At 39.2% G+C, this 25735-nt stretch overlaps 1 protein-coding gene across 2 annotated transcripts in view; it reads left to right on the top strand.

Annotated features, from left to right (window-relative positions):
- Positions 1-25735, top strand: part of MAGI2 (membrane associated guanylate kinase, WW and PDZ domain containing 2) — a 1308856-nt gene that overhangs the window by 1067449 nt on the left and 215672 nt on the right. For both annotated transcript variants that reach the window (XM_024738094.1, XM_024738093.1), the window contains exon 10: positions 14216-14854. In XM_024738094.1, the coding sequence (XP_024593862.1) occupies positions 14216-14854 (639 nt within the window). The remainder of the gene's footprint in view (positions 1-14215; positions 14855-25735) is intronic.

Below are 25735 nucleotides of genomic sequence, written 5' to 3'. Positions count from 1 at the left end.
TTGATTTGCATTTCTCTAATGATTAGTGATGTTGAGATCCTTTCATGTGTTTGTTGGCAGTCTATATCTTCTTTGGAGATATGTTGATTTAGGTCTTCTGCCCATTTTTGGATTGGGTTGTTTGTTTTTTTGATATTGAGTTGCATGAGCTGCTTGTAAATTTTGGAGGTAAATCCTATATCAGTTGCTTCATTTGCAAATATTTTCTTGAGTGTTGTCTCTTCGTCTTATTTATTTATGGTTTCCTTCACTGTGCAAAAGCTTTTAAGTTGCATTAGGTCCCATTTGTTTATTTTTGTTTTTATTTCCATTTCTCTAGGAGGTGGGTCAAAAAGGATTTTGCTGTGATTTATGTCATGGAGGGTTCTGCCTATGTGTTCCTCGAAGAGTTTTATAGTGCCTGGCCTTACATTTAGATCTTTAATCCATTTTGAGTTTATTTTTGTCTGTGGTGATAGCGAGTGTTCTAATCTCATTCTTTACATGTAGCTGTCCACTCTTTCCAACACCACTTATTGAAGAGACTGTGTTTTCTCCATTGTATATTCTTGCCTCCATTATCAAATATAAGGTAATAATATGTCTGTGGGTTTAACTCTGGGCTTTCTATCCTGTTGCATTGATCTATATTTCTGTTTTTGTGCCAGTACCATACTGTCTTGATTACTGTAGCTTTGTAGGATAATCTGAAGTCAGCGATCCTGATTCCTCCAGCTCTGTTTTTCTTTCTCAAGATTGCTTTGGCTATTGGGGTTTTTTTGTATTTCCATACAGATTGTGAAATTTTTGTTCTAATTCTGTGGAAAATGCCATTGGTAGTTTGATAGGGATTGCATCGAATCTGTGGATTGGTTTGGGTAGTATAGTCATTTTCACAATATTGATTCTTCCAATCCAAGAACATGGTATATCTCTCCATCTGTTTGTATCATCTTTAATTTCTTTCATCAGTGTCTTATAGTTTTCTGCATACAGGTCTTTTGTCTCCTTGGGTAGGTTTATTACTAGGTATTTTTTCTTGCAGTGGTAAATGGGAGTGTTCCCTTAATTTCTCTTTCAGATTTTTCATCATTAGTGTATAGGCATGCAAGAGATTTCTGTGCATTAATTTTGTATCCTGCTACTTTACCAAATGCATTGATTAGCTCTAGTAGTTTTCCGGTAGCATCTTTAGGATTCTCTATGTATAATATCATGTCATTTACTTCTTCTTTTCTTTACTTCTTCTTTTCCAATTAGTATTCCTTTTATTTCTTTTTCTTCTCTGATTGCTGTGGCTAAAACTTCCAAAACTATGTTGAATAGTAGTAGTGAGAGTGGGCAACCTTGTCTTCTTCCTGATCTAGTGGAAATGGTTTGAGTTCTTCACTATTGAAAATGATGTTGGCTGTGGGTTTCTCATATATGACCTTTATTATGTTGAGGTAAGTTCCCTCTATGCCTACTTTCTGGAGGGTTTTTATCATAAATGGGTGTTGAATTTTGTCAAAAGCTTTTTTGCATCTATTGAGATGATCATATGGTTTTTCTCCTTCAATTTGTGAATATGGTTTATTACACTGATTGATTTGCATTTATGGAAGATTCCTTGATTCCTGGATTAAACCCCACTTGATCATGGTGTATGATCCTTTAAATGTGCTGTTGGATTCTGTTTGCTAGTATTTTGTTGAGGATTTTGCATCTATGTTCATCAGTGATTTTGGTCTGTAGTTTTCTTTCTTTGTGACATCTTTGTCTGGTTGTGGTATCAGGGTGATGGTGGCCTCATAGAATGAGTTTGGGAGTGTTCCTCCCTCTGCTATGTTTTGGAAGAGTTTGAGAATTATAGGTGTTAGCTCTTCTCTAAGTGTTTGATAGAATTATCCAGTGAAGCCATCTGGTCCTGGGCTTTGTTTATTGGAAGATTTTTAATCACAGTTTCAATTTCAGTGCTTGTGATTAGTCTGTTTATATTTTCTATCTCTTCCTGGTTCAGTCTCAGAAGGTTGTGCTTTTCTAAGAAGCTTTCCATTTCTTCCATGTTATCCATTTTATTGGCATATAGTTGCTTGTAGTAATCTCTCATAATCCCTGTATTTCTAAAATGTCAGTTGTTACTTCTCCTTTTTCATTTCTAATCTGTTGATTTGAGTCTTCTCCCTTTTTTTCTTGATCATTCTGGCTAATGGTTTATCACTTTTGTTTATCTTCTCAAAGAACCAGCTTTTAGTTTTATTGATCTTTGCTATCATTTCCTTCATTTCTTTTTCATTTATTTCTGCTCTGATCTTTATGATTTCTTTCCTTCTGATAACATTGGGGTTTCTTTGTTTTTCTTTCTCTAATTGCTTTAGGTGTAAGTTTAGGTTGTTTATTTGAGATATTTCTTTTTTCTTGAGGTAGGATTGTATTGCTATAAACTTTGCTCTTAAAACTGCTTTTGCTGCATCCCATAGATTTTGGGTCGTTGTGTTTTCATTGTCATTTGTTTCTAGGAATTTTTTGATTTCCTCTTCATTTTCTTCAGTGATCGCTTGGTTATTTATTAGCGTGTTGCTTAGACTACATGAGTTTATATTTTTTACAGTTTTTTCCTGTAATTGATATCTAGTCTCCTAACTTTGTGCTTGGAAAAGATACTTAATATGATTTCAATTTTTCTTAAATTTACCAAGGCTTGATTTGTGGCCCCAGACATAATCTATCCTGGAGAATGTTCCATGAGCACTTGAGAAGAAAGTGTATTCTGTTGTGTTTGGATGGAATGTCCTATAAGTATCAGTTATGTCCCTCTTGTTTAATGTATCATTTAAAACTTGTTTTTCATTATTTATTTTTATTTTGGAAGATCTGTCCACTGGTGAAAGTGGCATGTTAAAGTCCCCTACTGTGATTGTGTTACTGTCGATCTCCCCTTTTATGGCTGTTAGCATTTGCCTTATGTATTGAGGTGCTTCTCTGTTGGGTGCATAAATATTTACAATTGTAATATCTTCCTCTTAGATTGATCCTTTGATCATTATGTAGTGTCCTTCTTTGTCTCTTGTAATAGTCTTTATTTTAAAGTCTCTTTTGTCTGATATGAGAATTGCTAGTCCATCTTTCTTTTGATTTCCATTGGCGTGGAGTATCTTTTTCCATTCTCTCACTTTCAGTCTGTATGTGTCCCTAGGTCTGAAGTGGGTCTCTTGTAGACAGCATATATATATGGGTCTTGTTTTTGTATCCATTCAGCCAGTCTATGTCTTTTTGTGGGAGCATTTAATCCATTTACATTTAAGGTAATTATCAACATGTAGGTTCCTATTACCATTTTCTTAATTGTTTGAGGTTTGTTATTGCCTGTCTTTTCCTTCTCTTGTGTTTCCTGCCTAGAGAAGTTCCTTTAGCATTTGTTTTAAAGCTGGTTTTTTGGTGCTGAATTCTCTTAGCTTTTGCTTGTCTGTAAATGTTTTAATTTCTCCGTTGAATCTGAATGAGATCCTTGCTCAGTAGAGTAATCTTTGCTGTAGGATTTTCCCCTTCATCACTTTAAATAATGTCCTGGCACTCCTTTCTGGCTTGCAGAGTTTCTGCTGAAAGATCAGCTGTTAACCTTATGGGCATTCCCTTGTATGTTATTTGTTGTTTTTCTCTTGCTGCTTTTAATATTTTTTCTTTGTATTTAATTTTTGATAGTTTGATTAATATGTGTCTTGGTGTGTTTGTCCTTGGATTTATCCTGTATGGGACTCTTTGTGCTTCCTGTCCGTGATTGCCTCTTTCCTTTCCCATATTAGGGAAGTTTTCAACTCTAATCTCCTCAAATATTTTCTCAGTCCCTTTTTTTTCTCTTCTTCTGGGACCCCTATAATTTGAATGTTGGTGTGTTTAATGTTATCCAGAGGTCTGTGAGACTGTTCTCAATTATTTTCATTCTTTTTTCTTTATTCTGCTCTGAGGTAGTTATTTCCGCTATATTATCTTCCATGTCACTTTTCCGTTCTTCTGCCTCAGTTATTCTGCTATTGATTCCTTCTAGAGAAGTTTTAATTTTATTTATTGTGTTGTTCATCGTTGTTTGTTTGCTCTTTAGTTCTTCTAGTTCCGTGTTAAATGTTTCTTGTATTTTCTCCATTCTATTTCCAATATTTTGGATCATCTTTACCATCATTACTCTGAATTCTTTTTCAGGTAGACTGACTATTTCCTCTTCATTTGTTTCGTCTGGTGGCTTTTTACCTTGCTCCTCCATCTGTTGTTTGTTTCTCTGTCTTCTCATTTTGCTTAACTTACTGTGTTTGGGGTCTCCTTTTCTCAGGCTGCAGGTTTATAGTTCCCATTGTTTTTGGTGTCTGCCCCAGTGGGTAAGGTTGGTTCAATGGGTTTGTAGGCCTCCTGGTGGTGGGTACTAGCGCCTGTGTTCTGGTGGATGAGCCTGGATCTTGTCTTTCTGGAGGGCAGGACCACATCCGGTGGTGTGTTTTGGAGTGTCTGTGACGTTCTTCTGATTTTAGGCAGCCTCTCTGCTAATGGGTGGAATTCTGTTTCTTTCTTGCTAGTTGTTTGGGTGTCCAGCACTGTAGCTTGCTGGTCATTGAGTGGAGCTGGGTCTTAGCATTGAGTTGGAGATCTCTGGTAGAGCTTTTGTCATTTGATATTACTTGGGACCAGGAGGTCTCTGGTGGACCAAAGGTATCTTTAGATGCAGGAACCTATTTTCATTTTATAAGAGTCCCTCTGATAATGTATTTGTCTCTTTTTCTTATCTTTGTTTAAAAGTCATTGCATTCTTTTAGGAAAATAGATTCACTGAACATTTTATGATACTGAATTCCTAACGTGAGGAAACTATTTAGAAAGCCTCTGGTCTTTGGAGTTTTGCAAAGAAAAAGAGAAACAAAAACAGTCTTTTGTACTTTTTTTTGTGGCTTTACTTATAGTTTTTTTTTTACTTATAGTTTTAATCTGAAGTGTTGTTTCATCTCTGCCAGATCAGCAAATAATCAGTGTCTTTAGATTCTCTTAGAATGTATTTCTTTCTTCCTCCTTTCCAACAAAGTAAAATGCAAGTATTTAAATATATCTTACCACTCAGTGCCAAACACAAAAGAAATGTAAATATATCGTCAGCCTAATTCACATCTGCCAGAGAGTAAGTGTCGGATGCATGCTGATTAAACGTAATTTTTTTTTAACCAAGCTTTTAATTAGGCATCTGCACCAGGTCACACAGATGAAATTATAAAATATGATTAAGAAGGCTTTCATTCTTTTGAGAAACACGGGGCCATGCCAATGTCTTGGTATCCTTTTGCCTACAGATAAGAGTGTTAGAATCACTGGCTGTTTGTCAAAAATCAAGGAACCTTGGGGTAAGCCCCCAAAGGCCTGTCACTTGTCTGTTTAATAGCACCAGTGAAATTTCCCAGTGCCTTATATAAGTGCAGTAGAAGGGCTTTCCACATTCTCGTCAGATATAGGAACTTTTAAAGCTGCACCTTTGAAAATACCTTTTCTGATTTTCTATGCATGAAAAGAAACTAGACCAAGAAAAGTTAAATTTCTTGCCCCAAATCACATAGCTATTGATATAATTTATACTATAGCTTATGACGGTTACAGAGTTCTGTGGGTTACAGTGCCCTGTCACCTCTCTGCGTCAGCATCCTCAAAGCCTTCTTCCAAACAGCTCATTTTGGAGCACTGCAGAAAGCGGACTGGGATATTACAGTGGATTCCCCAGTTTGCAATTATTTGCTTCACTGCTTCCCTCTATTAACTTGAGTAATCAAAAGAATATTGCAGTTCATCTCTCAATTTTCATATTCAAGAATTAAGGGTATTTTACCCAGCATGTCAGTTGGTACGATTGGAGGGACACAAAAGTGTCCCCAAGTAAAAATATGTCCTGGTCTGTTTGAAATTCTTAACATTTGTGTTAAAGCTTGGGTTCAATTCCTAAATCTTACCTAATTACCAAGGTTCAGTTCTCCTAGGCTCAGTTTCCACATGTATAAAATACAGGTAACAATTGTAATAACCTCAAATGGATTTTTGAAGGATCGGATAAAACAGAATTTGTTAAATGCCAGATAACTATTAAATATATTAAAATGGTAGCCACTATGGTCAGAGAAACTCTAGGTGAGGTTAATGTGGTTAGAAAGGTAGAAAAGTTAAGATGTCAGGAAGAGTAACACACAGGAAGAGGTCACTAACTCTCAACAATAAATGGTGGTCAGAAAGATGATCCAAAAAGTGAAGTTGGTCTCACAGGGTAACTAGGAGTTTGTTAGTGGAGACAAAGCATGGGAAGAGAGAGGATGGAAAGATGTAGCATGTGTAGGACACAGCTCTGAGCTTGGCCTAACTAAAGTACAGAGTAGGTTGGAAAGAGGCAAGAGATGGTGAAAATGTAGACTGAGAGCCTTATATGCTGAGCTAGAGAACTTGGACTCTATTCTCTTTTTATGAGCAGGCACTGAAAGACATTAAGTAGAAAGGACATCAGAGAGTATGGTATGAAAAATGAGTTGATAGAGAGGCAGGTGGAAGGCAGTGCCCAGTGCTTTAAAGTCCCTGAAATTAATGCCTGTGACCTGCAGAATAGTAACACTCTCCTGGTTCCTGAGACGATCCTGACCAGAAGAGAGGGCTTAATAACAACTCCATGTAATCCTAGTCAATATGGGGTGAGATTAGGTAACCCCATAATCCCACAGACTCATTGAGTCATTCCATATGCTAGGCTTCCCTCTCCTCCTTCCCTAGTCTTTCCTGCTATGACATCAGGAAGACCAGCTAAGGGACTGTTCCAGGAGTTCATACAATGGGTAAGTTCCCAACCTAGGGTGGTAGAACAATTGCAGACATAGCTAAGAGGTAGAATCCAAGAACCTTAGTGTTAGAATTTCAGAGTGAAGAAAATGTCTTAGAAATCATCTGGTTCAATCTTCTCTATTTTTGCTATGGTGCCTGATTCATGGTAGTAAATCTTTGCTGAATAAATTAGTAAACAAATGAGGGATAAGACCCAGAGAATGACACCACTAATTATTGGCATACCTGGCATAAACTTTCTGCCATAAACATAAACCTTCTGACTCCTAAATCGGTGCTCTCTCCATTATGCCACACTTGGTTTTACAATGTAAAAAAAAAAGAAAGAAAGAGGATTAAAACATCTTATTTTAGTGCTACAGATCAATTCAACTCATTTTCATTCACAATGTCATTTATAATGTAGCACATAAGAATGAACAAAACTAAAATTCTCCTGATGAAGGCTTTTGTCCTGCCTCCTATACCTTCCATAACCTAAGTATTTGCTTTTGCATTTCTGCAAAATTTGTTGGTGTCTGCAATAATGCTCTTTGCAAGACAGATGTTTAAAGTCAATAGAATGATGGTAAGTTCCAGAACCTCCAAGATGGGATCTTCTCCAATTGATGGCTGTTTTAATAACTTTCACTCTGAAGAGGCCATTTGGGAATTTTAGAAACTGCTTTAAATTATTCCAAAAGACTGATGCTTCCACTTTTATGAGAATGGAAATTGAGGAAATAGTGATTTTTAGCAAAAGAAATTAGATTTAGGCATAAGGAAAAACTTTGGGGCAATAAGAAGCATTGAACCCTATAACAAATTCATCAGGAAAACTGAGAAAGCAAGGCAAAAGCCCCTGTATCTGGGGGATACTTATCATCAGACCTTTCTCACTTTGTGACATAGTTGAGAAAATACCAAGACCCTCACGTGTGGATGCTCTACATCCCATCCACCACCACCCCCGACAGCGCCTGCCACACAGTTCACCCATCCTCTGTCCTGATCCCTCCACCCTAGCCACATTGTACTTCTATTCCAGAAGGGAATGAGGAGTCTGAGGATACTGTCATGAGGCACTAGTCTTCCTTGTTGGGAAACAGTGTGTTCAGCTACAAGGATGAACATTATCTGTCCTCTCAAATTTCTGCAAGAAAACTGCCAAATAATTTAATAAAATTCAGCAGTTTCTTTTTTTAAAACTGAGCTACTTATTCTTTCTCCTTCTTAGGATATTCTTGCTTTCCACTCTTTATCAGTCATTTGTTAAAAATTTTTAATATGTGTATTTGTATATGTAATATCATGATGGCTGAGCATTTCCACAGACATCTCTTCCGTATAAGGTAGAACAGCTATTGTTAGCCCATTTTATAGATGATGAAACTGGTGAATGACTTTCTCAAAGAACAACCCAAGGAGACCCAGCTTTAATTTTATTTGTCAATCTGACATACCACAGTGCTTCACTTTGGGGAATACATTTTATCAAGAACAGTTATTTTCAATTTAATTGAAGTGATGAGTGGCACATGCCCAAAAGTACATATCAAAATTTATTGTGTTTTGGGGGATTATAGAATAGAGGGAAAATGAATATTCAATATTATAATAAAATTGCCTGTTATAATAAAATCATATATTGTTATTATAAAAAACACAAACTAACACAAGCTTCAGAAAGAAGAAAGGGCAGCCAAATTGTATTAACTGGAGAGTAAACTCAAAAAATAATAATTTTTCAATGTAAAATACATGTAATTGGTGGGATGGGAGTAGTCAGTGAATTTTTTTTTTTCTTTTAACAAAAATCTATACGACTTGGCAAAAACAAGTTAGAAACACAGCAGTGAATTTAGCTGTGAAATCCAATCCAGTTTTTCTTTTCTTAAGTCTTTCTATTCTTTATCTAATAAGAATTTATCCTAAATACCTAAGAAGTTCTCAGCATAGTAATGATACTCTGTATTTTACGGAAAAAACTTGGAACAGGTAGAAAACTCTCACAAAGGAGTAAAGTTTGAGGTGAGTCTGTAGTCACAAACGTGAGACAGGAGCAATCTGTGTAGGAATAATGGAAGATATCTTTGAAGAGGTCAGGAAAGAAATGAATTATCTGGAATGAAGTTATACACAGAAAAGAAGTGCAATTGAGGGTAGAGGAACAGCAGGATTCAAATAAAAAGGCAAGTTATCAAGTTATGAATTAGGAACAGTAAAGATACCAGCTTCCCAAGAAAGGTAACTTATTGGGATGAATACAAAAACAAGTTGGAAAGGCTAGTGGTAAAGAGTGTTAAGCAGTAGGTCTGAAGATTGAGTAGTTTGAAGTTAATAGAGGAGACAGTAGGATCAGAATGGAGTGTGAAGTGAACTATTCTAGTCTGGTCCAAGGTGGTGCTTAAGGAAGGTAGACAGCAGGTGGCAAGTGAGAGCAGCTGAAAAGGGAGATTGTATAGCCTCAGTAACTCAAAGAAGGTGGGAGCAGAGGAAAGAGGTCTAAAAATAACTCCATTTTAAGCAATCAGTGCTTTACTAAAGAGTGCTCTATTTTATCCAAAATGATGAAGTACCCAAGAGGTATCCAATATTGTACTTTGATTTCCATGACTAAGAAAGAAACCAATTACCTTAGAACATTTTCTCATACAGGCCAGCAGTTTACACTTCCTGCTTCATCAGCCTCACTCTCCTTCACTTGCACTTTGAAATCCCATAACTGGGAATCAGGTCATTATGAGATCAGCCCTGTTGGGGACACCAAGCTCATCAGTCACACCAAATTTGACCAATAGACCTGAAGGCAATAGCCCTAAAACCGTCTGGCCTCAATATGTCCTAAAGTGAATGGCCATTTAGGAAACAATGTAACCTTGCAGGCAATATGGCAATGAAAATGTGTGCTAGGCTCTCAAAAGAAATGCAGCATCTTACTTTTATGGAGAACCTTTCTTTGGTAAAATTAAAAGTGTTTTCATAAGGATGATCTCATTCTCACAGTAGCCCTGTGAAAGAGGAAATGGAGGAGATATTTTAATTCTCATTTTATAAAAGAATAAATTGAGAGATGGAGACATCATGTGACTCCTTTTCCATTCTCCCGTTTAAGTAGGCCAACAGGGTTAGACCTAGAGCCGGTTTTCCTAACGACGTCCGTTTCTGTGCTCATAAGCCCAGTCTATCTCAGGACTTGGCATGGCACCATCAGAAGGCACATACCAGGTGGCTCATATTTTTACTTCACAACATGTAAATGACATTTATACAGCATGGTCTATAAATAGCCTACCCAATGAGTTCTCCCTCTGAATAAGCAAATGTTTGCTTACGTCTCCATCTCCAATAGTTTTGGCATAACACAGTATCTAGACATCCATTTCCTTTTTTTAAAAAAAAATAAATTTATGTATTTGTTTTTTTTTTTTAATTTTTGGCTGCATTCGGTCTTCGTTGCTGCGCACGGGCTTTCTCTAGTTGCAGCGAGCAGGGGCTACTCTCCGTTGCGGTGCACAGGCTTCTCGTTGTTGCGGCTTCTCTTGTCGCAGAGCGTGGGCTCTAGAGCACAGGCTCAGTAGTTGTGGCGCACGGGCTTGGTTGTTCTGCAGCATGTGGGATCTTCCTGGGCCAGGGATCGAACCCATGTCCCCTGAATTGGTAGGTGGATTCTTAACCACTATACCACCAGGGAAGCCCTAGGCATCCATTTACTTTTAAAGTGAGCAGTTAAGTAGTGTCAAGTTGTTAGATAGTTCTGTCCTGTGATAACTGGCCCCTCATCTTTTACATTCAGAAACCTTCTGAGTAGCTCCACAAAGGTATTATTGCAGGGTCCTTTATCACTCGCTTGCTTGATGACTTGAAAAATTGCTCTGGGTGGAAAATATCCATAAATTTTAGAAGGCAGTCTTACTAAGAACCACAAATAGTTCTTATTCTGTTTCTGAATAGCAAGATCACATTAAAACTCACTATAATAGATAATATTAATCACTATAATTCAAATAACTATTCTTTAGACCTGGCAGGGAATTGTGAGAGCTTTGAACTTAGTTCTTTTTTCCTGTGAATTTCTGGCATAGCAGAAGGAAGAATAAAGCATGCTTGGGGGCTGGGGAGTTTGTTAACTATGATTAAAGTTAGGGAGAGCTATAGAGGAAAATGGCATTTGTTACTTTCCTGCCTTTTACTTGCCCACTCAGGAACTCATATTCATCCTTAATTATGACTGTGGTGGGAATATCTAGGTGGGACTGTCCTGATTTTATAGACGGATATAACCGAGGACAGATAATAATTAGTGAAATAGCAATTATCCTTCGCATAACAATTTACAGCTTACAGACACTTTCACCTGTGTGATCTCATTTTCTATTTCCTGTAGCACACTAAGTTGCTATTATTATTGTTCCTCATTACTTCTGAAGAATCTGAGTCACAGAGGATTTAAGTTAGTTTTGAAAGTCACACAGCTAGTAAGTGATGGAGCTGGGAATCAGTCCAAAGATGTTTGGTTCCCTATTCCATGTAATGTCTACTATACCATGCAGCCTCCCAAACGTACAGAGGATGTTCGATCAAGAACGGAGGTGGGCAGAAAAATAGTCAATGTGTTTAAAAACAGAAGACTAACCTAATAGGAAAATCGGGAAAAGGAGAGGTACTAAAGAGAAAACCCAAATGGCCAATAAACATATGAAAAGATGCTCACCCTTACTAGCAGAGTGGGAAATGCAAATTAAAACCATGGTCACACCCATTAGATTATTGAAAATTAAAAGTCTGAGAATGGCAAGCATTGTGTCAGATGGGGAGCAATGAAAATTCTTCTACCCTACCGAGGGGAGTGAAAACCGATTTGACCGATTTTGTCAGCCATTTCCCGTTTCTAACAGAGTTGAAGACACAACTGGCCTGTGTCCAGCAATTCTACCCCGAGGTAGATACCTCACAAAAACTCTCCCATATGTGCATAAGGGCCATGGAAAGAGGTTCATAGCAGAGTTATCTTTAATAGCCCAAAATTCACAAGAACCCCAGTGTCCACTAACAAAAGAATGGATAAATATTAATAAATAATGATGTAGTCATCCAACAGATATTATATTGCAATGAAAGTTAATGAACTAGAGGTAAATGTATCAAAAGAGATAAGTATCATAAATACATTTTGAGAGATTACAGAAGATTAATATGTATGCCATTTACAAAAGGTTTAAAATATGCAAAAACATTTTAAGAGATATTATTTAGTGGTTAAACTATGTAGGGTTTATGTGTACCTAGATATGTCATAAAAATGTAAAGTACATGTGACTAACAAACCTCAAATGCGGGACAATGGTTACCTTTGGAAAGGGCAGTAAAGGAGGGCAAGTGGGAGAGGATGCTACCCAGGGGGCTTCAACTGATATAAGCAATGTTCTAATCATTAAGCTGGATGATAGTACACAAGTATTTATAGTCTTTCAACCTTTCAGTGTATAAATATATATAGTAACTTTAAAAATAGAAGGGGCAAGGAGGAGAAGAAAAAAAGTTTGTCTGGATCAGATACGTCTCTGGGACTCTGGCATGACCTTAACCAGTTAAAAATGATGCCAAAGCATTCCCACCTGCCACAGTCTGTTAAGAAGTCACAGTAGCAGAGTGGATGCCCATCCCAATTCAGTCCTGAGTCATGGCCCAGTGTCCCAGACGTTACACCAGCACCCTCTCTGATAGACATAATTGAAGAGTGAAGTTCCACCTGACCAATCACATAGTCTGTGACATTTTCCAGAATGAGACCTAACCTGGATCACCGAAAATGTTATTTTGTTTTGTTTCGTTTTGTTTGTTTGTTTTTGCTTTTCTGTCTATATCTTTAGCACTTTCAAGCAGTCCTCTAGCATTTGGGAAGAGTGTTAGCTGAGAGTATGTAGTAAAGGGCATTTTACACAGCAATGTTCTATTCATAGAATTATTTATTTTTAAAGTGTGTTTAGTGGAGAAATCATTTTGTATCAGACAACTAAGAGAAGCCAAAAAAGTATTTTACTCTGAAAATTCAACTCTGTTTTTCATTTTTGATGTTTGCAATTTTGATGGGCAATGATGTCTCAGAATGAAATCCCTAGCCATTTACACTACCCATTTCAGAAGTATCCTGATAGACTGATATCTGTTGAATTACTCATTTGACAATCTGTGAAAACATGTCTTTTAATCTCTCATATACTCTTCAGCACAGTCAGGCACAGTCTCAATTTGCAAGTTCAATTCTCAAATATTATGGTTTTTGAGGGTAAAAATATCAATCCATGATAGAGCAGTGCTCCGAAACTAAAACTGTTATTCATACATAATTGAATTTTTTAAACAATATCTCAAACAAACATGTTTTCCCTGCATTTTAAGAAGGAAATATTGTCTTTCTGGATATATTTTATAGTGAATAATTTGCCTTCAGGACATTTTTAATAACATAAAGTTAACTTCTGATCAGTGGGCTTCTGTAACTCTGTGATTAAATTCATTGGGGAGAAAGGACAAATGCCTTTTTTGAAAAGATCTGCAGAAATATCACTTTATCTAAGATGGAGGATGTCTTTGGAAGCTTCCTCTTTGAAAGCCAGGGTCTCACATCCCCTTCCTCCTATTTTAGCAGCAATAATATTGATAATGGTCCACGTTTATTGAGCATTCACCATATGTCAGGCATTGTGCCAAGCCCTTTTCCTGCATCATCTCATTTCACCCTCACAGCAGCTTTACAGATGAGGAACTGTGGCTCAAAGCAGGTAAGTCATTTGCCCAGTCGCACAGATCTGCTAAGTAGTAGAGCCAGGATATGGACCCAGATCGCTGATCCCCTAATCTGTCCTCTTGATCTTTACTTGTGTGTACATGGAACCTTTGCAATTACACTTTGCTATAGAGAGATAAAATGGGCAAAATATTTTCCTCTTCCATAAAAAGGAAAAAAAAAGACAGTTGACTCAGACAAGTGAGAGCAAAAAACCCATATACTGGGCTTTGTTCTTCATCCAAAACTTATGACTACCACTTCTCAAATTCTGAAATTTCTGAAAACTTCTGAAAATTCTATTAACTGATTTGCCCTGAAGATGAAAAAGAAGCATAGAATGTGTGCTTCTTCAAGGTATAAATTCTAAACTTTTCTTTCTGAATATGGAGTTGTTTCTGAACTTCAGGAATAACCAAATAGCATTTTTTTTCAGCATTTAATCACTATATTTGTTGGCAGACCTGTTGTAACCTTGAGCCACCTACAGGGAATTTAAATACTATTCTAATTGATCTTCTCACTGCTTACTGAGAAACAGAGCACGTCTTTCACTAGTCTCATAAATAATTCCATTTCTCTATGTCAGCGTTAATTGAACTTACCTCATGTTGTCAATCTCTTTCTTTTTTTCCCTTGCAGGTGATGTCATTGTCTATATTAATGAAGTTTGTGTCCTTGGACACACTCATGCAGATGTAGTCAAACTTTTCCAGTCTGTTCCTATTGGTCAGAGTGTCAACTTAGTGTTGTGTCGTGGCTACCCTTTGCCCTTTGATCCTGAAGATCCTGCTAACAGCATGGTGCCACCCCTTGCAATAATGGAGAGGCCACCTCCAGTGATGGTCAATGGAAGACATAACTATGAAACATATTTGGAATACATTTCTCGGACCTCACAGTCGGTTCCAGATATAACAGATCGGCCGCCTCATACTTTGCACTCAATGCCAGCTGATGGTCAGCTAGATAGCACGTATCCACCACCTGTCCATGACGACAATGTATCTATGGCTTCATCTGGGGCCACCCAAGCTGAACTTATGACCTTAACCATTGTGAAAGGTGCCCAGGGCTTTGGCTTCACCATTGCAGACAGTCCTACAGGACAGCGGGTGAAACAAATACTTGACATTCAGGGATGCCCTGGCCTGTGTGAAGGCGACCTCATTGTTGAGATCAACCAGCAGAATGTACAGAACCTGAGCCATACGGAAGTAGTGGATATACTTAAGGACTGTCCCATTGGAAGCGAGACTTCTTTGATTATCCATCGAGGAGGTAAGATAAACACTGGCTCAGCAATCAGTATGCAGGTGAAGTAGTAGAACCTTTACAATAATATCAAAAAATGGAAGTTTCTCTGGAGTTGAATGAAATGGCACTTTTTTAATTTTAATTTTTTTAACTTTATTGAGTATAGTTGATTTACAAATGTTGCGTTGATTTCTGCTGAACAGCAAAGTGATTCAGATGTGTGCGTGTGTGTGCGTGTGTGTGTGTGTGTGTGTGTGTGTATTCTTTTTCACATTCTTTTCCATTATGGTTTATCACAGGACATTGAATATAGTTCCCTGTGCTATACAGTGGGACCTCGTTGTTTTTCCATTCTATACATAGTAGTTTGTGTCTGCTAATCCCAGACTCCCAATCCATCCCTCCCCCACCTCCCCTCCCCCTTGGCAACCACAAGTCTGTGAAATCATACTTTAAAAAAATGAAGGTAAAACGGTAAGTAAGAAAGAAAAACATGAGTCCAGGAAGCTGTGCTTTTTAATTTTGAGAATGTATCTTTTCCTATGTTATATTAAGCACAATAAAAATAGTGTTTTCAGTCTTACAAATATATATTGCTGTGGGGAATTCCCTGGCGGCCCAGTGGTTAGGACTCTGAGCTTTCACTGCTGAGGGTGTGGTTTCGATTCCTGGTTGGGGAACTAAGATCCCGCAGGCCATGCGACATGGCCAAAGGGGGTAAAAAATATATATATATATGGCTGTGAGCTGAGAGGGTAACGGTTGAATTCCCGAGTATGAGTGGGTTGTATTCCAAAAGTTCACTAATGTTTCAGTTGTGGCGGCTTCGAACTGGTTTCCATTGACTTAATTAAGAAAGCTGATTTTTCCCAAGGAAGTGATACTCTGAGCTGTGCATAGGTTTGCAGGCTAGCATGTGGAAGCTGGTTCAACTCCTTCCAAGCTCAAGTACAGTCTTGATAATCCCCATAAGGACCAATGGGAGCTGTGTCTCCATAGAAAAATCATTTCAGAGTTGTAAATAGCATTGCTCAGGACACTTCTATTACTACAGGGATGCTCCATCAATCATTACCCATAGGGCTTCCCTGGTGGCACAGTGGTTGAGAATCCGCCTGCCAATGCAGGGGACACGGGTTCGAGCCCTGGTCTGGGAAGATCCCACATGCTGCGGAGCAACTAGGCCCGTGAGCCACAACTACTGAGCCTGCGCGTCTGGAGCTTGTGCTCTGCAACAAGAGAGCCCGCGACAGTGAGAGGCCCGTGCACCGTGATGAAGAGTGGCCCCCCACTCGCCGCAACTAGAGAAAGCCCTCGTGCAGAAACGAAGACCCAACACAGCCAAAAATAAATAAATAAATAAATAAAATTTTTAAAAAAAGAAACTTGTTTAAAATATATATATATTAAAAATATAATAATAATTACCCATAGTGCCTTCTGTACCCTGGGAAGAAAGCTATGGAACAGGCTTGGGGCTGAAGTTCTGGGCTGGGTGTTCCAGGTGAAGTATGGAACTGAGAGCAGTGAGGACTGTGGTAGGACCTCTGAGCCCTGGAGGTGTTTCTTCCCTTCCACCTGCTCTGTGGGGAAGGGAATGGGGCTAAGCAGAGGCTACCTCCTTCATTTCTTTCCTACTCTGCTCTTGACTATCAGTGAAACTAGGGAGAGAAAGGAGGGAACGGTCACAGATAGAGAGGATACTTGAAAACAGGGTATAAATGAAAGGGCTCAGGCTAAGTCCTGGTTTTCTGCTTACCAATTTGGGGACTTAAGACACTTAGTCCATGAGCTTCAGATGTCTCATCTGTTATATTGGGATGATAATACTACCTAACCTGATGGAATGTTCTTAGTATAATGGGCCGCATAGGTGCTCTTTAAATGTCTGTTGAGTGTAGATTAGCACCAAAGCTACAGCAGGGATGCGTCAGAAGGAGCAGTACTGCGAGGAACTTGTGCGTGAAGAGCACACGTGTGGCAAACATATGTGATTGTCTATTCAAAGAACTAAAAACAGGGTGAAAGCCCTGTCAGTTTGAAATGCAAGTGAAAGCAGTCAAAGCTGAAAGAAGCACCTTTTATGATGTATTTGGCCCTCTCTGCAGGTGTTTTCCCTTCAAGGAAGTATTTACATTATTGATTTTTGTGTGAAAATGGACACCAAATACTAGGCATTTATGAGCAACACTATACAAAGTACTATGTTCCTATCTTAAAAAAAAGAAATTAATATGATAGCAGAAGTCTTAAATGTGACCTTCAAGCATTATTATAAAATAGCACTTGAATCTTGATAATTAAATATTGACAGTGTATTTTAATTTCACCCATTGCTTAAGATTAAAACAAATATCCTTAATTAAATAGCCATATCTTCTTCCCTTTTTTTTTTTTTTTTGCGGTACACGGGCCTCTCACTGTTGTGGCCTCTCCCGTTGCGGAGCACAGGCTCCGGACGCGCAGGCTCAGCGGCCATGGCTCACGGGCCCAGCCGCTCCGCGGCATGTGGGATCTTCCCGGACCGGGGCACAAACTCGTGTCCCCTGCACAGGCAGGCGGACTCTCAACCACTGCGCCACCAGGGAAGCCCCTGCCGTATCTTCTTAATGTGCAATTGAAAATCAAATCTTTGGAACAGGTTCTTGATATTAAATGGTATAACTGAAAATCACTTTGCAGTATCCACTGTATGATTCATAGAAACAAGTTTGGGCACTTTTTATATATAATACCTTTTTAAAAGGCATGATGTAGCAGAAAAAAGTATTCTGATATCGTTTTTTCATATATATATATAATATGATTTATATTATTGCCATTTGTACCTTTCCTGAAAACATTTCTGTCTGCCTGCTATCAGCTAGATTACCCTGTTCTTGCTTCTTTTCCCTCCACTCTATCCCACCCCCATTTAATCCCCAAGTATTCAAAGTTTTTTTTTGTTGTTCGTTTGTTTGTTTTTATTGAGGTAGAGTTGATTTACAATATTGTGTTAGTTTCAGGTGTACAGCATAGTGATTCAGTATTTTTGCAGACAGGTATAGAAATCGAGTATTCAGAGTTTTGGTTGCAGTTTGTTTTTGTTTGGGGACAAGGAATTTGTTTGTATTTTGTGGCTAGTGTCGAATTGCAGAATGTAGTACCCTGTAACGCTTAAAGTATTTCTAGTCAAATCCTCTCATGTTTTCCCGGATTCCCACAATTTGTAGTCAGCTCTCTGAAATTAATAGGAACTAACACCATGTTTTTGTGATGAAATTCACCTTGATTATCTTATTATAGGCTACTCATAAGTGCTTATGGCCTCACTCAGATAAGCATAAATCTTCAAGAGCAAATTCATACACCCGGGTCTTTGTGTCTGGATTATGGTTGTTTTAAATTATTTACTAGGATTTTGTTATTTATAAAGTGATTATGTGGTTTAATTGTTTCAAACAAATAGTGTCAGAAGGTATACAATGAAAAGTAATTATCTCTCCTTTCCCAGGATTCCAGTCCTTTTCCTAGAGGCAAACATATTGTTTGTATACACACATTTCTAGAAATTTTGTAGCCTTAACTAGCATGTATATATGTAGTATGTTTAACATAAATGGAATGATATTATACATACACATCTTGCTCTGAATATCTTGGTTATTAGGGTGTGTTTTATCCTTTAAGAAACATCATTGTGGGATTATTTACATACCATAGAATTCACCAATTATAATTATATACGTCAATAAGTTTTGCTAAAATGATATAGTTATGCAGCAATCACCATAATCCTTAGAACATCCATCATCCCAATTCCTTTAGCCCTCAGATAATCACTAACATGCTTTCTGGATAGTTTTGCCTTTCTAGAAATGTTTGTAAATGGAATCATACAGTATGCAGTGTTTTACTGAACATAACGCTGCTGAGATCTACCCATGTAGGTGCATGTATGAGTAGTTTGTTTCGTTTTATTGCTGAGTAGTATTCCCTTGTATGGGTACCACATTTTTTTTTTTTTTAATCCGTTTACCAGTGCATGGACATTTGAGTTGTTGCTAGGTTTTGGCATTCATAAATAATGTTGCTGTGAACATTTGGATATAAGTGTTTGTGTGTGCATACCTTTTCACTTTTCTTGAGTAGATAGGAGTGGAGTGGTAGGAGTGGAGTGGTACAGTTGGGTTATATGATAAGTGCATAGTTAAATTGTTCAGAAGTAGCTAGAATGTTTTCCAAAATGGCTATACCATTTTACGTTCCCACTAGCGATGTGTGAGGTTTCCAGTTTCTGCCCATTGTTGCCCATACTTGGTATAGCTAGTCGTTTTGATTATAGCCATTTTAGCGCCTGTATAATGATGCCTTTTTGTGGTTTTAATTTACATTTCTCTAATTTTTTCATGTGTTTACCATGGCATGTATTCATATGTTTATTAGCGTTAATTATCTTCTTTGGTGACATGCCTACTCAATATTTTGCCCGTTTGTATATTTATTAAGCTGTTTGTCGTCTTCCTATTAAATTGTTAAAGTCCTTTTTACATTCTGATTACAAGTCTTTTAAAAGATAAATGATTTGCAATTATTTTCTCCCAGTCTGTGGCTTGTCTTTTCATTTTCTTAATGCTTCCTTTTGAAGCACAAAAGTTCTTAATTTTGATGAAGTCCAATTTATCAGTATTTTCTTATATGAATCATTCTTTTGTGTTAGATCTAAGAAGTCTTTCCCTAATCCAAGATGACAAAGTTTTTCCTGCTTTCTTCTACAAGTTCTATAGTTTTATCTCCGATATTTAGACCTATAAACTATTTCAAGATCATTTTTGAGCATAGTGTAAGGTAAGGATCTAAGTGCATTTGGTTGCATTTGGACATCCAATTTTTCTAGCACTATTTGTTTAAAAAAAAAATCCTTTCCGCTTGGATTGCCTTGGCAATTTGTCAAAACCGAATTTGCATAAATGTGAAGGTTTATTTCTAGACTCTGTTCTCTTCCATTGACCTATATGTCTATCCTCATTGTCATACCACACTCTCTAAATTAGCTTTATATTAAGTCTTGAAATCAAGTAGTATGAATCCTCCAACTTTTGTCTCCTTTTTCAAAATTATTTTGGTTATTCTAGGTCCTTTGCATTTCCATATAAATTTTAGGATCAACTTTTTAATTATATTTTTAAGTAAAAGGCCTGCTGAGATTCTGATGTTGCATTCAATCTATAGAACAATTTTTGGAGAATTGCCAACTTGAATCTCTCCATTTATAAATATGGTATATTTCTTCTTTGGTGACATGCCTACTCAATATTTTGCCCATTTATATATTTATTAAGCTGTTTGTTGTCTTCTTATTAAGTTGTAAAAGTCCTTTTTACATTCTGATTACAAGTCTCTTAGAAGATAAATGATTTGCAAATATTTTTTTGAATCTCCTTTAATTTCTCTCAGCAATGGTTTGTAGTTCTTAATGTAGAGATCTTGTACTTCTTCTGTTAAACTTATTTCTAGCAATTTTATTCTTCTTGATAATATTGTGAATGTGAATGGAACATTGTCCATTTTCAGATTGTCATTTTCAGATTGTTTATTGCTAATATATAGAAATACATATGATTTTTGGTTTTGATCTTGTACACTGTAACCCTGTTACACTCAGTTCTGGGGGCTTTTTCTTTTTTTGTAAATTCCATCAGATTTTCTACATAGACTATTATGTCATCTAGTAGTAGAGCTTTATTTTCTTTCTTTCCAAGCTGTATGTCTTTGATTCCTTTTCTGTGCTTTATTACACTAGCTGGAACCTCAAGTATGATGTCAAATAGAAATAATTATGAGGGGACACCCTTGCCTTATTGCCAATTTTAGTGGGAAGGTATTAGCCTTTAACCATTTAGTATGATTTTTTTGATGTCATTTTTTTTTTTTTTTTTTTTGCGGTACGCGGGCCTCTCATTGTTGTGCCCTGGCCTCTCCCGCTGCGGAGCACAGGCTCCGGAAGCGCAGGCTCAGCGGCCATTGCTCACGGGCCTAGCCGCTCCGCGGCATGTAGTATCTTCCCGGACTGGGACACGAACCCGTGTCCCCTGCATCGGCAGGCGGACTCCCAACCACTGCGCCACCAGGGAAGCCCCTGATGTAATTTTTATATGCTGTATGATCAGGCCACTCAAGATGGCTGTTCTCTTGCTCTCTGGACATCCCTTGCTCAACCAGTGCCTGCTTCACCTAAACCCTACACACATGACTAACCTTCCCATATACTTGCCCCAGGCGCCAGCTGGTGATTGTTCTTATCAAAGGGGTGGTGAGGGGCGTGCCCCTTGCTGGTTTCCCTGGTAACTAATGAGCCCACCTGACATCAATTCCCCTATAAGTGGTAACCTCCCCTTCCCCCTGACCCTGTGAGTGAAGAAGACCGTTGAGGTGTTGCTTCAGGACCCTACTTCTGAGTGTAAGTTCCCCCATCCATTAAACCATTGATGTCTCTGTTGCAGACTCCGGACTCTTTCTTCAGTCTTAAAGCTGGGCAAGCACACGCCTTGTAGGCTTGCGGGTACAGCCCAACAATTGGCAGAGCCAGCCAGGAGACTGAGGAAACTCCCGGGAGCGCCGAGACGTAGGGAAATGCAGAATGGGGGATGGAAAGTTGCGGGAGTAGTCCTGAGGTGGCCGTCCACTAACATGCAGAGCCCAAAATTTCCAGGGGTGAGCCCGAAACTTGGGGAAATCCTGGGGTGGCTATCTACTAGTATATGGGTCTTATGGTGGCTGTCCTTGATGAATGTGGGCTGCCAAGAGATCTAGAGAACAGTGGCCTCTAATGCCTCTGCTATTGTATCAAAGTGAGCCTTTTGTAATTGGTTAAGCTAGCTTTCTAGAAGGAATTTCTCTTTTGTATTTCTCTGGTGCCTTTGAGATGCAAATGATCCACCTGGCCTCTCTGGAACTTTAATCTTCTGTGATCTCTAAGAGTAAAGGAGAAAAAGCTTTTAGTTAAACTCTATAGAAATAATTACGTTTTGGGAATATCTATCTAAAATAGTCTCTCCAGATTTTGGTAACTTGAAACTAAAGTTGAAAGAAGAGAATTCAAGGGTCATTTCAAATAGGATAAAATATCGGAACATTAAACACTGAGCAGGTCTCAGTTTACTACCTTTACCTGCTTAGGAGAGGAAAACTAATGCACGAAATTTTCCAGTCAGAAATGCAGTTACTTGCTTCTTGGTTTTTGCCAGAGATTAAGGTTTTTACGGGTTAAGAGTATAATCAGTCACAATTCTAGTTATTGTAAACAAGTTTCTTTTTTGAGTACATTGTAATCAGGTGCTTAATCAGGTGTCTTTTTTTTTTGCGGTAAGCGGGCCTCTCACTGTTGTGGCCTCTCCCGTTGCGGAGCACAGGCTCCGGACGCGCAGGCTCAGCGGCCGTGGCTCACGGGCCCAGCCGCTCCGCGGCATGTGGGATCTTCCCGTACCAGGGAACGAACCCGTGTCCCCTGCATCGGCAGGCGGACTCTCAACCACTGTGCCACCAGGGAAGCCCCAGGTGTCTTTTTATGTCTTTTGTCTTTTATAGACAGTTATTGTTTTACTCTGATGCTTTTGCAAAAGTGCCTCATCTTCAAGAAGATTCATAGGAAGGACCTTTTGACAATAACAGGTCCGTGGTAAATTTCAGATTATATTGCTGAACTGGGTAAGAACTTAAAGAATCCTAATGGAAGACCTGATGGCTTCATGAAAAGTTAAAAAAAAGGATTGGTCACTGAGTGAACTGGTGAATATGGTTATAATTTTTACGGGTTTTGTCTGGAATGTTACTGGTTTTGATCTGTGTTTTCCAGATACAGGGAAGCCCTTCCCCTCAAGTTGGTTATGATTTAGCAATTTGGTAAACTACACCTGTGGGTAGAATTGAAGCATTTTCCTTTTCTCTCTGCCTGGTCTCTCCAGAAATTAGAGACTCCTGGGTTCTGAGCAGCCTTATCAGGAAAATGGAAAAGACTGTCTCCTGACATGTGCAGGGATCTCAATATTCTGGGGACTTATAGAAGAGAAAAATCCACCAAGGCAGAGGCTGATAGCAGGGCTTTGGCATGGCTTTCCTGGCCTTGGGAGACCTTTTGGGAATTCAATCTGAGCTCCTGAGCCCCCCTCAGCCCCCCTCAGCCAGTTTGGAGGAGCCTATAAGGTCGATTGACCAAACTTGTTTTGCAGACAAATTAGTCTTGATTTGGCTGTGTTTGGTGGATATGAGGCTAATTTTAGAGAGAACAATATTATGTTTCAATGGATATTAAATTCTGGTTCTTTTGATTGAGGTCTGTACTTATCAATGTTATTGTGCTAGCCATACTTTTGCCCTGATGTTCTGGATGGAAAGAAAAGTATCTAGTGAAATTGTCTCAGAGTATAACTACTTATGAAGTGTGACACTGCTTGCTTTAAGTCTGTTGCTAAAAGCACGTGTTCAGTGCTTGTGTGACAGTTGGGGATAAGTGATAAAATGTATAGCCTGTTAAGTGTTTCCCCATCAACATCCCTTTGAGCCTTTTCACGTGATCTGATTAGTGCTCCCCCAACTCGAATGACTAGGCCAATATAAAGGAGGCCTGGCATCTAGGGACATGATCTACACCTGGGGTAGCAGCTAGCGCCCAGCAGCGAGGGAAGGATATTTTGTTCATCAGTACTTTCTATTGAAAGATTTGCAATCGAAAGGGAAAATGATGGGAAAATCTGCACACATTGAAGTATGGGGAAGTCCGAAGGCTTATACATGGTTTAACTTAAATTTTACCAACCAGAGTAGCCTGTTTTGTGGTCTTTCAGATAGGCATTGTACATCTGCTTTGGCCATTGAGGAAGGGAATGCATTTGAAAGTCAAAATGAAATAGCTGTTGTTCAGATATCCAAGGTAAAACTAGGTGGCCATTGTATATGTGGTATTACTGAAAACTTGAGTTATTTGAACTGTATTGCAGACCAGGACAGAAACCACAGGCGGGTGTGGTATTACCTCAGATGTGGTTTCTGCTTGTATTTTGGTTATGATCTGCTCTGTGTTGCGCCTATTAGATGTCTTACATTTCATCCCTATCCTGAGCGAAGGAAATTTATTCAAGGACTGAGTAACAACACTAGCCTCACTGTGAAAATGAGTCTGTTAATTGCTGGGTCTACGGTGAGATCCCATTGTTGTACTCCTCTAGACTTCCATGAAAAATTGACTCAGCTATTCTGACTATGGCAATGGGGCAAAAGACTCACCATCTTCCTGTCCCACATGCCCATACATCAGAAGGACCCCTGACAGTAAACATTCCTGTACAACTGGCTGCCCATGAGCACCACTGGGCTATGTTGTGTGGAATAGAATAGGCTGGCTTCTGGACACCCAAGTCCAGGCTTCTGGACACCAAAGTCCAACTAGTGGGATTAACTGTCTTTTGTTTGGAAAGACCTAATGGGTTCACTCCTAAAGGCACCCTACATAACATGGGGTGGCAGACTCTACTGTGACTGCTGACTCCTGGCTAGGCCACCAGAATGTTCGTTTTTTTGTGGGGTTTTTTTGGGGGTTTTTTTGTGGTACGCGGGCCTCTCACTGCTGTGGCCTCTCCCATTGCGGACCACAGGATCCAGACGCACAGGCTCAGTGGCCATGGCTCACAGGCCCAGCCGCTCCGCGGCATGTGGGATCTTCCCGGACCAGGGCACGAACCCGTGTCTCCTGCATCGGCAGGCGGACTCTCAACCACTGCGCCACCAGGGAAGCCCCAGAATGTTCGTTTTAAAGCCGAGCCTACCCCTCCCTGTGGGGGGTGGCTCTGGGTTTGTGAAAACCAGGGGTGGCCTTACCTGCCTGATAACTGGACAGGGCACTGCTGCTATTGACTCCCTTTACATTGACCCATTAAGCGCTTGGCTCCAAAGTTTGCCCACATCCTGGCAAATGACTGTTCACTGTTCTGAGCATAATAGGTAGCTTACTCTTGAGCCTTTCTGGCTGCTGTTGTCTGTATTGTGTTTGTGGTATCTGGTTGCAGTGCCCCCTACATATGTGACCCCAGGGATATCTCAGAAGAAGGGCGGACCAAGATTGTAAGGGTCGTGCCGGATATGTAGGGGTGGAGTGTATGTTCAGGCCACTCAAGATGTCTGGTCTCTTGCTCTCTGGACATCCCCTGCCCGACCAGTGCCTGCTTCACCTAAACCCTACACACATGACTGACCTTCCTATGTACTTGCCCCAGGCCCCAGCTGGTGACCGTTCTTATCAAAGGGGTGCTGAGGGGCGGGCCCCTCTGCTGGTTTCCCTGGTAACTAATGAGCCCACCTGACATCAATTCCCCTATAACTGGTAATCTCCCCCAAGCAAAGACCTCACTGCATCCTGTCTACCACCCGCTGCACACGGTGGGGTGTCACTCCAGAACCTTGCTCCCCAGTCCGTTAAACCATTGATGTCTCTGTTCCTGACTCCAGTCTGTTTCTTAGGTCATAAAGCTGGACAGGCACTGGCCTTGTAGGCCTGCGGGGTGCAGCCCAACATATGCCTTTTACCAGGTTGAGAAAATTCCCACCTTCTACTCTTAAATTGTTGAGAATCTTAATAATCAATATGTCTTGGCTTTCATCAAATTTTTTTCTGCAACTATTGAGATGATCATTTAGTGTTGTCCTTCATTAATATAGTGCTTTACATGATTTTTAAATATTAAACTACTTTTGCATTCCTGGGATAACCCCACTTGGTCATGGTGTAGAATTCTTTTTGTACGTTGCTAGATTCTCTTTGCTTATATTTTGTTAAGACTTTTGAACCTGTTGGCGGAGGTGTTCTATAATTTTCTTTTCGTGTAGTCTGTCTGGCTTTTTGTCAGGGTAACATTGGCCTCTCCCTCTCACTCT

The sequence above is a fragment of the Neophocaena asiaeorientalis genome, unplaced genomic scaffold (assembly GCF_003031525.2).
Source record: "Neophocaena asiaeorientalis asiaeorientalis breed wild unplaced genomic scaffold, Neophocaena_asiaeorientalis_V1.1 scaffold170, whole genome shotgun sequence".
In the NCBI taxonomy this organism is placed as follows: domain Eukaryota; kingdom Metazoa; phylum Chordata; class Mammalia; order Artiodactyla; family Phocoenidae; genus Neophocaena; species Neophocaena asiaeorientalis.
This window is presented reverse-complemented; position numbering and strand designations above follow the sequence as displayed.